Raw genomic sequence first — 16,752 nt, forward strand, 5'->3', positions numbered from 1 at the left:
AACTGCACCCTCCCTCACGCTGCGCATCCGCTCCCCCCCGCCTGCTGCTGTGATTCACGCATACAACCCCCCTCACGCTGCGCATCCCCCCCCCCCCCCCCCCCGCTTGCTGCTGTGACAGCGCGCCCGAGGTACATACATAACCCCCCCCCCCCCCCCAGCCTGCAGGTACATACACCCGGCAAAATTCAAAAAATTCCAGGAGGAATTTCCACAGTCTCGGCTTTTCCGGATTTTCCGAACTTTCGAATTTTCAAAATCCTGCATTTTTCAGACCTGCAGGGATTTTTACAAGGAATTTGGAAACTGCAGAACTCACAAAAATTGCACATTGACTCGTACAGAAAGCAAATATATGCCATGTAGGCTGAATGCGGAAACATATGTATGCATAATGCGGTGCGTATAGGTCGCTCTCTCCTCTCTCTTAGAAAGTGAATCAGATAAGTGAAACAAATAAGGCAAGAAGGATGGCGGCGCACTACATGGTCACAAGCAAGAGGATGACAGCCATTGAAAAGGAGTTGAAAGAATGCAATGCCCACATGGATGAGTGGAAGAAAGAGAAGAATTTAATTCTTGAATGGAAAAAGAGGGAGGAACAGGCCAGGGAACTAGAACGCAAGGAGTTCCGGGATGAAATCCAAGCTTTAAAAGGTAGCATCTCAGCCCTTCGGAAGGAACTCGACGAAACCAAAGAGGGAGGACGCCTTGAAGATGGAGAAATTCATCCATCAATGATCGATGAGCTGAATAGTATACGAGCACAAGTCAAAGAAATAAAAGAGGAAGGAGAAAAGAAGACCTTGTTAGGAAATAAGGCGTAGCTAAATAGATTTTTGAGTAGATTACTTAATGGAGAGAGATAGATTTCACACACAAGAGATTATAGAATAGAGAGAGAGAGAGAGAGAGAGAGAGAGAGAGAGAGAGTACACACGATATACGTGGTTCACCCAATGTGGGCTACGTCCATGGGAAAGCAACCACTCAATGGCTTTAGCACTTCAAAAGAAGAAGTAGTTTACAAAGGGATTAAACCCTTAATAGAGCTCCCGCGTTGCTTCACTCTCACCACCTCACACTCACCTTGTTGCATCAACTTCACACTATGAAATGTGTGTAGAAATGGCCTCCTTTTATAGGCCAAAAGGGCTGCCCTCTCTTATGAGAGACAACCATGTGTAGCCGCCCTTGTGCGAATAAGTCCAAATCTGACCCTCCAATCCGCCCATGTGTGGCCGTCCTTGAGAAGACAAGTCTGCTTTTGAATTCCGCCACCGGCCATTGACTTCCGACCACCAGCCACCGGCCATTGACTTCAGACCACCGGCCATCGGCCATTGACTACCGGCCACCGGCCAACCGACCCGTTGTTTTCGGACCACTTTCCGGCCGCCGTACGGCCATAATATTCCGGCGAAAAGAAATATTCCGGCAAAAAAAAAGTCTCGAGGGCCTCCGTCCCCGAGGCCTCTAAAGTTGCCCCTGATTCTTGTCCGTGAAAATTTTGGTTTCCAGTGAGTGATTTTCCTTCACGCACGATGGCTTCTCCTCATAATGGGGGCCTTACAAATGTGCGCTTTTACCACAGAAAATTACAAGGGTAAATCAGGCTCCATACTTAACAGACCTCATGGGTGGAGGTTCTCTCCAAAACGCAAAAGAAGATGGATGAGGCTGAAAAATGGATTGAAGTTGTCAAGAAGGGAAAGGGCAAGGAAATCCCGACTACACCCGACATCATCAACAAAACACTTGAAGAGGAACAACAAAGAAGGGTACACGCTCTACACGTGAGAGTGACCGGCCTAAAAGATTCAGATAAGGTGGACCAAGAGGTGAAGATCCTCATGTCCATGATGGGGGTGGAGAAGCCCTCGCACACACAAGCTTGGAGAGTGGGCAAGAAGAGTGAAGGTAATGGGGAGAGTTCAAAAGAACAGGCTCTCATTTTGCGCTTTCCCTCCATGGAAGAAAAGAAAGACTTTTTAAAGAAGAGGCCAATCCTCAAGAAAATAGGTATCTTTTTAGGAGATGATCTTACGCTCTCACAGCTTGCACATATGAGAGAGGTCATGCCAGAGATTATAGCAGCAAGGGAGAAGGGAAAGTTAGCTTTCTACAAAAATGGACGAGTAGTGATTACAGAGCACCGCTCTACATGACGGTGCGAGACCTATGGGACCCCTCTCAGGATGGCGGTTTGGAACTGTAATGGTTTGTATAGACTTGATGTGGGGGCCTTTGAGGACAGCTTCAGAGACAGAGACATTGTTTTCTACTCAGAGACTCATCAGGCTCCAGGACAGTTGATGCCGCACATATCAGGATACAGATGGGAGACAGCTTGCCGGACATGCACCAGATCTGCGCATGGGACTAGAGGATCAAGAGGTGTAGCAATTCTTTTCAGAGAGGAGCTCCAACCACTACTGCACATAGTTCGGAGAGATGATCAGGCCAGATACTTGTGGGTGAGGCTGAGGGTAGAGACTGGACGTTTCTTGTACATCGCCATATGCTATTTTCCTCCCAGCACTTCAGTATATGCTTCACCCAGAGGACAATCTCCTTACTCTGTACTTGATGATGATATCTAGGAGTTCTCCAGAGATGGAGACATCATACTCCTTGGGGATTTCAATGCCCATACAAGCAGCTCACAGACGATCTTCTATGACACCTCAGAGGAGATGCTTAGAGAGTTAGAGCCAGAGGAGATGGGACTTGAGAGATGCTCACACGACAGAGAGCATACAGAGTATGGGAGATACCTGAGGGAGATGACGACTACTCACAGTTTAGCCATACTGAATGGCTTACCGACCTTCCCATTGTCTACAGGTTTTACTTGTTTTCCACATAGACATGGGTCCAGCACTGTAGACTATGTTCTGACACATCCGAGCTTTATCTCTCACATTCAGGATTTCACAGTGGGGCCCAGGCCTGTAGGGATAGCAGTAGATCATGCACTTTTGACATTATCAGTCTCCTTTGAGTACAGTACATCTTAGGCCTCACGGGGTGGTAGACATCCACGCTATACTTTTACACCAGAGACTGACTCAGTCTATGCAGAGGAGATACGTAGGCTTTTATGCACATCAGAGCCAGTATACACTGTCACAAAGTGATGACGTGGCGGACAACAAAAACCCTAATTTCTGCCAGAAACCCTAAAATTCCTGCAAACCCTAATTTTTGCAAAAAACCCTAAATTCTGGAAATCGCGGAGGCGGATTATTATTATAAAAAAAAATTTAAAAAAAAATTTGAAAATGATGAGCGACGCGAATTTTGCTTTTGCTTTTTTTTATAAAAAAAAGAGAAAAGACTCTCTAAGAGAGAGAGAATTGATGCTTTTGATTTTAAAAGCTTTTGGGGCTCTGCTTTTGGGCATCCCTTGTAACCTTTAAATTAGTGGTGAGGGCCTCACTTCTCAGAGCATCTGGACGCAGAGTCTGAGAGTGAAACCCTAACCGCTCTCTTGTACTTTGATGATTGATTAATACAAAAAGAAATACCGAAAGGGGCGCCAGTCTTTGGGGCCAATATCTCTAGGCACGGAACTCCGCCGGGCCAGTGCAAATCTATTGTGATCTGTGAATTGTTTTGAAGTGGTTATTTGGTGCTGTCGCGGTTGATTCTTGACTTGGAGTGTCCAAGTTTGTTACAGTGGTATCAGAGCACGGCCGATTTCTCTTCTACGGGAAATCCGATCCCCGAATTTTTTTTCCGCGGCACCTATGGCTTCAGGCAATGATCAGTCGACTCCCTCTGCATCTGGAGATGCGGGCTGGGATCACAACGAAGATTCAGACAGAGAGTATGGCCCGCCTCGGCCTACTCAGGCGGAGCAAAGAGAGATGGAGCGTCGTCAATTGATTGGCGATGCAACAAAGATGATGCTCAATTTTGCCAAGAACCCGAAGATGGCAAAATATATGAACCAGACCTCTTTGAAAGAGGTACAGATGGAGTGGCAGAGAACCACAACACCACTCCCGAAACCCGCTCTCAAGGAACCTTCTGCCTCTAAGAAATATACGGAGAAGGAACTGGAGAACGTGGTTGATGCACGGATTGCTCAGCTTTTTGACACGCAAAAGAAAGCCAAAAAGCACGGCAAAAAGCAAAAGAAAGGCACTGACTTCCCGGGATATTTAGGCCGTCGGTCGACATTTGACAAGGCAAAGAAATTGAAGAAGCGCGTCAAGTTTGAAGACCTACCCAGTTCTTCTTCTTCTTCTTCTGACAGTTCTTCTAGCTCCTCGGATTAGAGCGAAGAAGACAGAAAAAAGCAAAAAGCGAAGCAAGACACAAAGCTTCGGAACGGGCAAGAAAAAGGCAAAGAAGGCTACATCTCGCCCAGAGACTGACAGTTCTACTGAGGACTCGTCTACAGACAGCTCAGATTCCGATGACGGAAAGTTTTATGCGAACAAGAAGAATTTTTACAAAGCCAACCAGTATGACTTTCTCGAAGATAAAAGCAAGAAAGTCCGAGAGTTTAAGGAAGGTGGCCACTCGATCAAGTTTGATACTTTTCAGGATACTCAAATGCTTCGAAGGCTTTGTCTTTTATACAGCAGTTTGACATCGCTTTCGCGGGAGGACGCTATTCAGAGCACTCCAAGATTCGGAGAGCTGCCTCTTACTTTAAGGGGAATGCTCGTACTTGGTGGTCCACGCTTCTATTAAGCAAGACTGTGCCAGTTACATGGCTGAAATTCAAGAGGCTTTTTATTTCTTCTTGGTTGACTCAAGAGTTTGAGCGAGATATACGAGCTGCTTGGAACCATCTCCGGATGACCAAGAGCGATACAGTGAATTCTTATTGTGAAAGATTCTGGAGCTCTTTTCTACCCACCTCTTCATTCAAGAAGATCTCGTTCAGAGAACAGATTGAGCGGTTTACCTTGGGTCTACCTACAGAGATCCGAGATCATTGCTTGGAACAGAAATCAGCTTCTATTCAGGAGTTGATGAGTCATGCGAAACGGGGCTTTGCCATTCACTCTAGCAGTCTGACCTACCCCACAGATGAGGCCATGACACAACGAGCCGAACAGACTTTTGGGAATGAAAGTAGAATGAAAAAGAGCAACCCAGAGAAAAAAAAGGATGCACGACCCACACTTACTCCTCAGGAGCGGACTCGCTACATCAGGGAGGGGAAGTGCTTTGGATGCGGGGAAACTGGACAAATCTCCGCGAAGTGCCCTAAAAAGGCACAGAACGAACAGAATGACAAGGACGACGAAAGGCCTGAGAGTTCGAGAGCAGCTGAGGACCGTGTACGAAAAGGCAAGATGAAAACAGGACTGGTTCCAGATTGTGTGGGTACTGATCCCGACACCATGGATGAGAGTACAGAACTTTGTCGAGCTTGGGGCAAAGTGAAAGATCAAGAGGCCCTGATTTTCTTTGATGGAGGAGCCAAGGCAAACTTCATTTCACCGGAATTGGCGGCGTGGCTCGAGATTACTCCCGATCAGATGGGACCACTTGCAGAGGCAGTTCTAGCGGCACCCGACAGGGACGTAGCCATTACACCTGTCATTGGCAAACTTCGGTTGCATTGTCAGGGGTATTTGGGGCATGAGGACTTCTTCATAATGCCTTTGGAGGGTTGTGATGTTCTCTTAGGGATTCCCTGGTACCACAAGAACAACGCCGTGGTCGATTATCGAGCGAGAAAAGCGACTTTGACTACAGAAAAGGGCAGAACAATTGTACTTGATATTAAACTGAAGGGCGAGTCTGTCCCTATTGTATCGGCTTCGGCCATTTCAAAATTAATGAAATCCAGTCTGTTTGTTTACTCGATCTTTATGAAAGAGTTGAGTGGTGATGATAGGACAAATATGTCTAAACTTGATAAAGAACGCCAAGATTTTCTACACTCTCACGCCGATTGCTTCTCAGAAGGCCTGCCAGGAGAGTTACCACCTGCTCGTCCTGAAGATCATACCATTGATCTGATACCTGGTAGTACACCACCGAACCGGCCACCCTACCGTGTCAGCCGAGCACAGAATGAAGAGATTATGAACCAAGTGAAAGACCTCTTGGAAAAGCGTCTTGTCCAGCCTAGTACTTCACCGTATTGCTCTCCAGTGTTGTTGGTTTTGAAGAAAGATGGATCTTGGAGAATGTGCATCGATTATAGAGCTCTCAACAAAATCACCATCAAGAACAGATTTCCGATTCCTAGGATCGATGATATACTCGACAGGTTACAGGGATCCTCGTGCTTTAGCAGGATTGACTTGAAGAGTGGATATCATCAGATCAGAATAGCGCCGGGAGACGTCTACAAGACAGCTTTTCGGACGACTTTTGGGTTATTTGAGTTTTTGGTGATGCCTTTTGGCTTAACCAATGCTCCTGCGACATTTAACCGGATGATGGATAGGATTTTTCGAGAGTACAGGCTATTTGTTGGCACTTTCTTTGACGACATCATTGTTTTCTCCAAGAATGAGGCAGAACACAGAGATCATCTGCTTCAAGTCTTTCAGGCATTACGAGATCACAAGTTAGTGATTAATGCAAAGAAAAGTGAATTTTTCCTACCAGAGATACACTTTTTGGGACACATTGTGTCAGCAGCAGGAGTGCAAATGGATCCGGCCAAGATAGAGACTATCCGTGGTTGGCCCGACTTGAGGAATGTCCATGAAGTTAGAAGCTTCTTAGGACTATGTTCGTACTACAGGCGGTTCATACGAAAGTTTGCAGAGGTTGCTTCCCCTTTGCATATCTTGACACAGAAAGGAGTACCTTTTTCGTGGGGACCCACAGAGGTGACTGCCTTTCAGACATTGAAAGAGAAATTGACTACGGGACCTATTTTGACTTTGCCGGACTTGCAGAAGTCATTCGAAGTATATTGTGATGCTTGTGGTCGTAGTCTGGGTGCGGTCTTGATGCAAGAAGGCCATGTCATAGCTTACGAGAGCCGTTTGTTCTCTAGGCCGGAGATGACAGCACAGATTTATGAGAAAGAGCTTTTGGCGGTTATCCATGCTCTTACTCAGTGGCGGCATTACCTACTCGGAGCGGATTTTACTGTCTTTACAGACCATCAGAGTTTGCGCTACTTCTTGTCATAGAAGCAGCTTTCGGAAAAGCAGATGCGGTGGGCGAACATCTTGTCACAGTTTCACTTCCAGATTGTCCATGTGCAGGGACAAAAGAATGTGGTGGCAGATGCTTTGTCTCGGAAACCGTTGGTTCTGGCTATTTCCGCGATACATCATAAGAGCTTCGAGGATATGGTCGATCAGTATGCCACAAATACAGATTTTGCAGATATTTTTACACGGATACGGGATGGGGAGACAGTAGCGGGATACTCCCTTCGGGAAGGCTACTTGATGAAAAAGACTATGTTGTGCGTTACACAGCCGTTGAGGGAAAAGGTTATGACTGAATGCCATTGTCCACCTTTTACGGGTCACCGCGGCATTGCTACCACCATGAAAGGGGTAGAGAGATATTTCTTTTGGCCGAGACTCAAGAAAGATGTGGAAGAGTTTGTGCGCAGTTGCTTGGTATGCCAGAAGGTCAAGTTTGACAGGCATAAAGCACAGGGATTGTTACAGCCTTTACCCATACCCACCCGCCCCTGGGAAAGTATAGCGATGGATTTCATTTTTGATCTCCCGAGAACACAGAGTGGTCACGATGGTATCTGGACTATTATTGACAGATTTAGCAAACAGGCTCATTTCATTCCAGTGAAGAAAACAGTCAAGCCGGATCACTTAGCGAGACTGTTTGTGGCCCAGATTTTCAGATTACATGGCATGCCTGAGACAATTGTCTCCGACAGAGACCCCAGATTTACGAGTTTGTTTTGGAAGGCAATTTGGGAGAACATTGGCACGCGGTTGCAGTTCTCGTCATCGTTCCACCCGCAGACTGATGGGCAATCCGAGATTGCCAATTCAGTGGTTCTAGATTTATTGAAGTCTTATATCTCAGATCAGAAGACTCAATGGGAAAGATATTTACCTTTGGTGGAATTTGCCTACAATAACACGATACACTCGTCGACAGGGAAGGCGCCATTTGAGATTGTTGAAGGTGCTGCAAAGGTTCCACCCTTCCTGAGCACGAAAGATAAGATCTTTGAAGCGGATGAATATACGCGAGATCTGGATACGGCTTTTGCCAAGGTTCGCGAGACTTTGCAGAAGTCTCAAGAACGACAGAAAAAGGCAGTGGATCGCCATCGTCGCGACATGAAATTGAAGGAGGATGATTGGGTGCTCTTACTTTTGAGAAGGCACGCCTAAGAAAGAAAAAGGGAAAGGAGAGGCTTTTTCCAAAGCTTAGTATGTGATACTACGTACCTTTCCAGATTACTGACAAGATAAATGATGTCTCCTTCCGATTGGAACTGCCAGATACTTGGAGGATTCATAATGCATTGCATGTGAGTCTCTTGAACCCTGTTAAGGGTGATGTGCCTGATGATGGGGAGCCTGATGAGCAACCCGAAGTGGAAGAAAACGAGGAGATCCTTGTTCCTGAACAGATTTTGGCACATAATGATACGAAGAAAGGTAAAGTCCGAAGGCGGTTCTTGGTTAAGTTCAAGAACTTTCCTGCATTTGATGAGAAGTGGATGGAGGAGGAGGACCTAGCAGATACTCCTCGGATTGTGAAACTTTATCTCGATGTTTTGGTTTAGCATAGTCTACTCCAAACGGAACCCAGAACTCAGCTTGGCCGAAGATCTGGTGCAGTGGGATGCACAAGAGGGGAGTTACTCCGCTCCCTTGTCAACAGATGCCTCGATTTTGATACTAAAGTCACTGATGTCTCTTTGAGCTTCAGGGATACTGAGAGCTGACAGTATTCTGCTGGATGACTTTATGAAATGGAATTCCTGATTATGATACTGATTTGTTCTTGACTTCTTGTGAGTGCAGGAACTGATAGCCGAAATGACTGCAGCATTTTGGTCTGATTAATCTCGAATAGACATGGTTGCAATAGGGGTTAGTCAATCGGACATCGATGAGGTCCCGATTGGACCTAGATGTGATTGCTAGCTACATTGCCGATAAATCATGGTCTAAGATCCGAATGAATGTTGAATGTCATGTGATGTCCTGTGATGTCTGGTGATGTCCTGTGATGTCGTGTGATGTGACTGTCGATTTTGTACATGTGCTAGATGTGTGTTCCTAGTACGTAGGTACTAACAGTCAGTGTCTGCTAAGACGGTTTATGGCTTTCGTCGGTTTTGCAGGCGTAATCGCGGTCGATTACAATGCTTTCAAGAGGGGGGTATGTCACAAAGTGATGACGTGGCGGACAACAGAAACCCTAATTTCTGCAAACCCTAATTTTTGCCAAAAACCCTAAATTCCGGAAACCGCGGAGGCGGATTATTAAAAATAAAAAATAAAAAAAAATAAAAAAAAATTGAAAATGATGAGCGACGCGAATTTTGCTTTTGCTTTTTTTTATAAAAAAAAGAGAAAAGACTCTCTAAGAGAGAGAGAACTGATGCTTTTGATTTTAAAAGCTTTTGGGGCTCTGCTTTTGGGCATCCCTTGTAACCTTTAAATTAGTGGTGAGGGCCTCACTTCTCAGAGCATCTGAACGCAGAGTCTGAGAGTGAAACCCTAACCGCTCTCTTGTACTTTGATGATTGATTAATACAAAAAGAAATACCGAAAGGGGCGCCAGTCTTTGGGGCCAATATCTCTAGGCACGGAACTCCGCCGGGCCAGTGCAAATCTATTGTGATCTGTGAATTGTTTTGAAGTGGTTATTTGGTGCTGTCGCGGTTGATTCTTGACTTGGAGTGTCCAAGTTTGTTACATACACAGTGGAGGAGATCACATCTATGCTGACAGTGACATTACATGGGGCAGCGCGACAGAGGCATACCCACACACTCAGCCTGGTCAGAGACGTCGTTCTGGGCACATGCCTCAGAACAGCTGGTATGATGAGGAGTGTCAACAGAGTAGAGCTCAAATACAGCGGAAGCTTACATTGGGAGTGATCACCTATAGACAGTCTCGTATTGCTACACGACGACTAGTGCGACGGAAGAAGCGAGCTTTCTTGGTCCAAATGGAGCAAGATTTATATCAGCTCTTCCTTAGTAGAGATTCAGGAGAGGCTTGGCGTCTATTCCATGAGCAGTCTCCCCCACCAGTGATTCCTTCTACAGAGATATGGGGGCAGTATGCAGCATCTTTATACACTGCACCTGGACAACCACCACTACCTGATCCACCACAGCCATGTCTGGGTACGAGCACCTTCTTTACCACTGAGATGGTAAAGGAGGCCATTGCCAGGATGAAGACCAGACGAGCACAGGATCATGAGGGTTTGGTAGCAGAGCACATTATACATGCTGGGGATTTGTTGGCAGAGATGCTTGCACGGTTATTCATCCGTGTCATGTGTGAGGGCTTCCCTGAGTCTTGGAGATTTTCTACTATTGTACCTATCTTCAAGACAGGAGACCCCACAGTACCGGGGAATTACCATACTATCATGGTAGGACACACATTGGCACGGTTATATGTATCCATCCTTGAGCATAGGCTGAGCAGTTGGGCAGAGATTATGGGCATACGGGCAACTTGGTAGGCTAGTTTCAGGAGGGGTTTCTCCACACTAGATCATGTCTTTACACTCAGAGCTATCATTGAGGAGGGTCGAGCACATGGTAGACGGATATACTGCAGCTTTGTGGATTTCCGCAAAGCTTTTGACACAGTACCGAGGGCCAGATTGATGCGCCGGCTTATAGAATTGGGGGTACCCACAGAGCTGATATGGGGGATTATGGCATTGTACAGTTCAGTGAGGGGTCATGTACGCACATGAGAGGGGATATCTGACATAGTTCACTCCACTATCGGAGTGAAACAGGGATGCCCACTGTCCTCTACTTTATTTGGTATGTATGTTGATGAGGTCTCTGATTATATTGACAAAGGAGGAGATAGAGGTGCTCAGCTTGCGGGGACATGGATCCCTCTTTTATTATATGCTGACGATATTGTGTTGATATCAGACTCACCAGAGGGTATGCAGAGACATTTGGATGCATTGCATAGTTTTGCAGAGGATAGTGGATTGTCTGTCAACCTTGGTAAAACCAAGGTCATGGTATTTAATACCATGCCACAGTGGGTTAGGAGATCAGCACCTACTTTCACATATGGGCAGGACAATATGGAGTACACTGATGCATACACATATCTTGGGGTGGTCTTTAGTGGACCGAGGTTCACACTGAAAGTGGTAGCAAACACTAGATTGACTCGTGCCTATGCAGCCCTAGGCGGTTTAGAGAGGATTTGTTCGCAGGTTCAGTTCCAGGAACCTCGAACAAAGCTCTGGCTTTTCGACACTTTGGTCGCTTCAGTTATGCACTACAGGGTTCAAGTTTGGGGACCGTCTGTTGACAGTGCTGGATGGAGTAATATGGAGAGACCCTTGATATCTATGATTTCTAGGCTGATTAGAGCCAAGGCCTCAGTCCCACATGACATCATACGAGCGGAGCTGGCTGCCCCACCTATGGAGGTTGAGGCTCTCACCAAATCAGTATCATTTGTACACAACTTATGGGACACCACCAGGGACAGGTATGCCAGGCTTGCTCTTGAGTCATCTAGACAGCTGGCATTACAGGGAGATACATCATGTTGGTATGCACAGATGAGCTCGTGGTTTCAGAGGCATGGTTTCAGCATGGACAGGCTGCCCCCTTTCCAGTATTCTCTTGATGCACCACCTTTGGCTCTTACACGGATGGAGAATACTAGACTCATTCGGCAGCATCTTATCCAGCTTGATAGCAAGAGGACATGGATAGAGCCATCACAAGAGTTGGGTACGAAGAGGGTTTTCTATAGAGAGCATCTTCTCCAACTCACGACAGACGGATTTGTCACACGGCCCAGTTACATGGACACACATCTATCTCATGGGTTACGACATGCTATAGGCCAGATTCGCACATCTTCACAACGGCTTGGGATTGAGACAGGTAGATTCAGAGGCATACCAGCAGACAGTAGGATATGATATGCCAGTTATGCCATGCAGAGCTAGAGACAAAGTTTCACTACATATGTCACTGCACAGTCTACTATGAGATACGGGGACACTTTCATTGTTTATTCAGAGATGGTTTTGACTCGTTAGATAGAGTCATGAGATATCAGGATCAAAGATGTCTCGGATTATTCCTACTTGAGATACAGAGACATAGAGACGCTCTATTGAGTGGGCAAAGACAGAGACAGTCCCAAAGACGCATCTCAGATTTCTTCAGCCTGAGTACCATAGAGGCAGAGGGGACACCACCATCACAAAGCTCGGTTCCCACCCATACACACACCAGCGGTACTCTCATTGATCGAGCTATAGAGTTAGGGAGATCGAGACGACCGCGACTGAGGAGGGGAGCCACGCAGCACCAGCGGAGATTGCGGCAGAGGATCCACAGGATTCTAGCACGACACCCAGAGTGTCGATCAGGATAGGCTTCATGCTACTGCTATATTGTATCATGGTGACACTTATCCCCACTTTGTACCTTTATGGCATGATACCATTGATCAGCCTACCAGCCACCCATAGGAGTCGGTAGCACTCCTATCAGTTTCTTTGTTTGTACCCTGACTTGGTACTAGACTCATCATTGTAATCAGTTGGTCTCATAGGTCATTTTGGCCTTTTGTAGACGTTAATATTTCATTTCATTTCATTCTCTCTCTCTCTCTCTCTCTCTCTCTCTCTCTCTCTCTCTCTCTCTCTCTCTCTCTCTCTCTCTCTCTCTCTCTCTCTCTCTCTCTCTCTCTCTCTCTCTCTCTCTCTCTCTCTCTCTCTCTCTCTCTCTCTCTCTCTCTCTCTCTCTCTCACACACACACACGTGTGCGCAGACACGCCATGCATGGTGGGAGACGCTACCAGCTGTTGCCCCGAGAGTGTGGAGTGCAGGCTAGTGGCATGTTGATGGCATGAATGGACGACCATGAATATTGCTGTAGTCGGTGGCCACTCAGCAGCATCTGGCATCAGCATTGCAGGAAGATCGTCCATAGCCAGTGAAACTCAACTCCAAAGACACAAATCTTGGCTGCCAACTATCCTGAGTTGTCTGTTTCCATATGACGGATGTGAAAGACTACATCTATACGCACTGACCAAAAGTGAAAGCAATGACAACATCTCTCCCAGCCCCTAAGACGTGAGAAACAAGAATTTTTGTATTAAAATGAAATTCTCTCTTTCCTTATTTTGATAAAAAAAAGTAAAGTGAAAAGGTCGAACATACAAAAAGTTTACGCCCTTTGGACGATTCAGATCTCATGCTATACACATGCAGAAAGAACCAAGTTCTCAACTTTGCCTATATGTATCAAGTAAACTTAACGGAGAGATTTACAAAGAGAAAAGCATCATGTCTTTTTGAAACTAAGAGTTGTTTTCACTATTCACTTGTAGGTTGAGAGCTTACAGGAATTTCATTGGACCCTTTGCTCCCGTAACCTAGATCAGGGGGCACAACCACTCTGCGCTGTAAAAGTTATGATCCACAATGAGTCTCCTAAAAACCCATTCACAAGTAAAAAGACTTCACATCCTACTTGTCAATTGCTTAAAGCGGCACATTTCACAAAATAATACCAGATGCTTCCTTGAGAACACATAAAGCTGTACCTTGCCACCAACACGCATTCCCTCTGTTATTGAGTACAGAGCTGGCGGAGGCTTTGGTGAAGCTTGTGCTGAAAATAGACCATTGGCATTTTCAACGAATTCACGCTTTCTCTCCTTGCCCGGTACCGAACCCACTACAAGCTCATAGGGCTGTAAGCATACAGTAGCACAATTCAACAACCATATTAAAGTTCATGAAAGCAGCTGGAAAGCTGGAAAAACTTCTCTAATCCAGAAAAGAATTATTTACTTCCTAGGTCTTCTGATGAGCTTAGTGAGTAACCAACCTTTCAAGGTCACTTAAAACAACTATTCAAAGGGGCTTTCTTAGAACAATTCTTTCATTTCAAGCACACAAGGTTCTGCAATTTGAATACCCTGCAATATCAAACATCTGAAAGAACAGGGATGCTTTCCAGAACAAGTGCATTTTAAAATGATAAGATAAAGTGCCAGACAATTTCATAATTGACCTCTGAAAATGGTAAATCCATACCTGGGAGTACATAGCCTTTCACAAAACTCAAGTAGAACCTTTAATTTGACAAGAAGCAGACAAATTGACAGGCTTCAATGCATACTAATATAAGATGCCAAGGACAGGATTGTATATGTGTTGGGGATGGGACGAGACAGGGAGCGCCATTCCCAGAATAGGGGATGAACTGTACCCGGATAGGGGACGCTCTCGAGTGTCAGTAAATAGTTGAATTGACTGTTCAAAACTTCAAAACAAGGTATCCATTACAACTTGGGCAATTGTTTTTGGCTGTTTGAGGCTCCTTGGCTTAGTTTAGAGACTTAGGTTTACAAGGTGTAAGCCTCTCCCTCCAATAAGGAGCACTTTATCCCATCTTCTCATATTACCTTCTTAAGATTATACTTACAAGCATCTCATTCTCTGGCCTATCAACTAGATACTACATTCTCATATCTCAAAAGTGAAGACTTTTTCCCTATCATGAACGTCACTTGCACACCAGCTTTGGGTGTCGTGTGTACATGCAGTACTACTACCCCAGAGCCAATGTAAGTCTAGGAAATCCTTACCCAAGGGGGATCTCAATCTGGCACCTTTTGGATCCTGATTGCACAACCTACATGCCCAGATGGATGCACTAGATAGTTTCTACCCTTGCATAACCACTTTGCATAAATGATCATACAAGATGTTATGGGTATTGTTAGACTTGCGAGCATCTAGCCTCGGAGTGACCCGTCACCCTCCAATATTATTTTTTTAACTTGAGTTGTTTTGCACATATAATCCCGGGCAATTATTATTCTTTCAAGAAGGGGGGATGTCACAAACTACTAACGTGTCAAGTCACTGAAGACCTTAGCCAACCTGCAGTCACGGTTGAGGGACCTAAACCCTAGCAGAAGCAGAAGAGATGAAGTCCTGACCAACTTACAAATTGTCGCCAAGTGGTTTACGGGTTAGGATTAAAATCCTAACCCCCAACGACTTATGGACCCCCATCCACTGGGACCTAAAAGTGAAGCACACACCCCCCATACTAACTTGAGTAAAGAAAAGTTGACGTGGCCTACAGTACGGATTTTTGCGATATGCGTTGGCAGTATGGACGCTTCCGCATTTTGCGCTGACAAGTGCTGACGTGGCACACACTATGGACAGCCCATGGGATGCATGCTTTTGAGACCAGATGTGTAACGAATGGCACCACGTGCCAACGGAAAGAACATAGTGAATAGACTTTAAGCACTTCAAAACAACTTAATTGAAAGAGATACACTGCACACAAGACACGGAGTGGTGGAGTTCCACCCCAAGAGAGCACTCGCCCCAAACTGTGGTGCCCCTTTCGGTGTTTCTTTATATTGCTTCAACACGGTATAACTTTGGCAGCACTACTTTGCATCTCCCACGGGTAGCATGCCAAGAGTGAGCCCTTCGTGCATATTTGAAGGCCCTTGGCCTACCAAAAGCAATTTACATGAAAAGCATCAAATCCAAAAGCATCTTGTCCCAAAAATTGGCGCCCAAAGCCACCAGCACAATTCGGGGAAATCCGTACAGTTGCCACGTCCATAATCAACGCAAATCGTGGGCGTTTTGTACAACCTGCCACATAATCAGCCTTTACGCAATTTAGGAGGTGAGTGTGTGTCTATTTTATTTTAGGCCCCATCAGACGGGGTCCCCGAAGTTGTTGGGGGATTAGGACTTCAATCCTAATCCTCCTCTAATAATTGGGCCACTCTACGAGACTTTGTAAGTTGGTATGTCCTTCCACTTCTTCTGCTTCTATTAGGGCTTAGGCCCCTTGCCCGGGATCTACAGGTTAGCTAGGATTAGGGCTAGATTGTGCCCAGCCCTCTAGGTCTTCAGTGGCTTGACACGTCAACAGTTTGTGACATCCCCCCTTCTTGAGAGAAGAGTAATTTTTCACAATTATATATGCAAAATAGCTCAAATTAGGAAAATAATATCCAAGGGTCATTCCATTTTCTCATTCCAGAGGTCTTGGCGTAGTTAAATTAGCCATCACACCCAAACCGTGCTAATAACGAGTGTCTCAATGCACTAAAATTGCATGTCCAAGCAATCTCACTCAAGTATTATGGCACATTACGATGCAGCACAGATGCTTACATATGCATGTTACAAGACATGACAAGCAGCGCCGTTGAACACTCCTCCCAAATAGACGGTCTTAGGTATACTCGACTACTACCTCCTCATTCCCCTCGCCAATAACCTAAAAAAGGTCCATGCCATGAGCTTAGAGCACTGATACAACCAAACACTCCCCAGACCGCACCTTGCATCGCTTGGAGGGTCCCAACATACAACTAAACGCTCCTCAGACACCCAGTATGCATCGTTCAAAGGTTTACAACAAACATGAACGCTCCTCCTAGGAAAGCCCGAGACGAAGATATTCAGCCATTTTCAAGCACCAAGTTTTTGCTCAATACTCCTCCTGGGAATAAATTTCAAACCATTGAAACTAGCATCAAACCAGAATCAAACAAACTCAAATTGGCACCAAGACA

General features: G+C 45.6%; 1 protein-coding gene across 1 annotated transcript in view; it reads right to left on the reverse strand.

The window, feature by feature from the left end:
* Positions 1-16,752, reverse strand: part of LOC147444236 (FKBP-like peptidyl-prolyl cis-trans isomerase family protein) — a 98,480-nt gene that overhangs the window by 34,139 nt on the left and 47,589 nt on the right. The window contains exons 4-5 of the mRNA XM_086526928.1: positions 13,729-13,878; positions 13,526-13,585 (exon numbers count right to left, since the gene is read on the reverse strand). Of these exons, the coding sequence (XP_086383054.1) occupies positions 13,526-13,585; positions 13,729-13,878 (210 nt within the window). The remainder of the gene's footprint in view (positions 1-13,525; positions 13,586-13,728; positions 13,879-16,752) is intronic.

The sequence above is a fragment of the Adiantum capillus-veneris genome, chromosome 13 (assembly GCF_014529385.1).
Source record: "Adiantum capillus-veneris isolate H3 chromosome 13, ASM1452938v2, whole genome shotgun sequence".
Classification (NCBI taxonomy): domain Eukaryota; kingdom Viridiplantae; phylum Streptophyta; class Polypodiopsida; order Polypodiales; family Pteridaceae; genus Adiantum; species Adiantum capillus-veneris.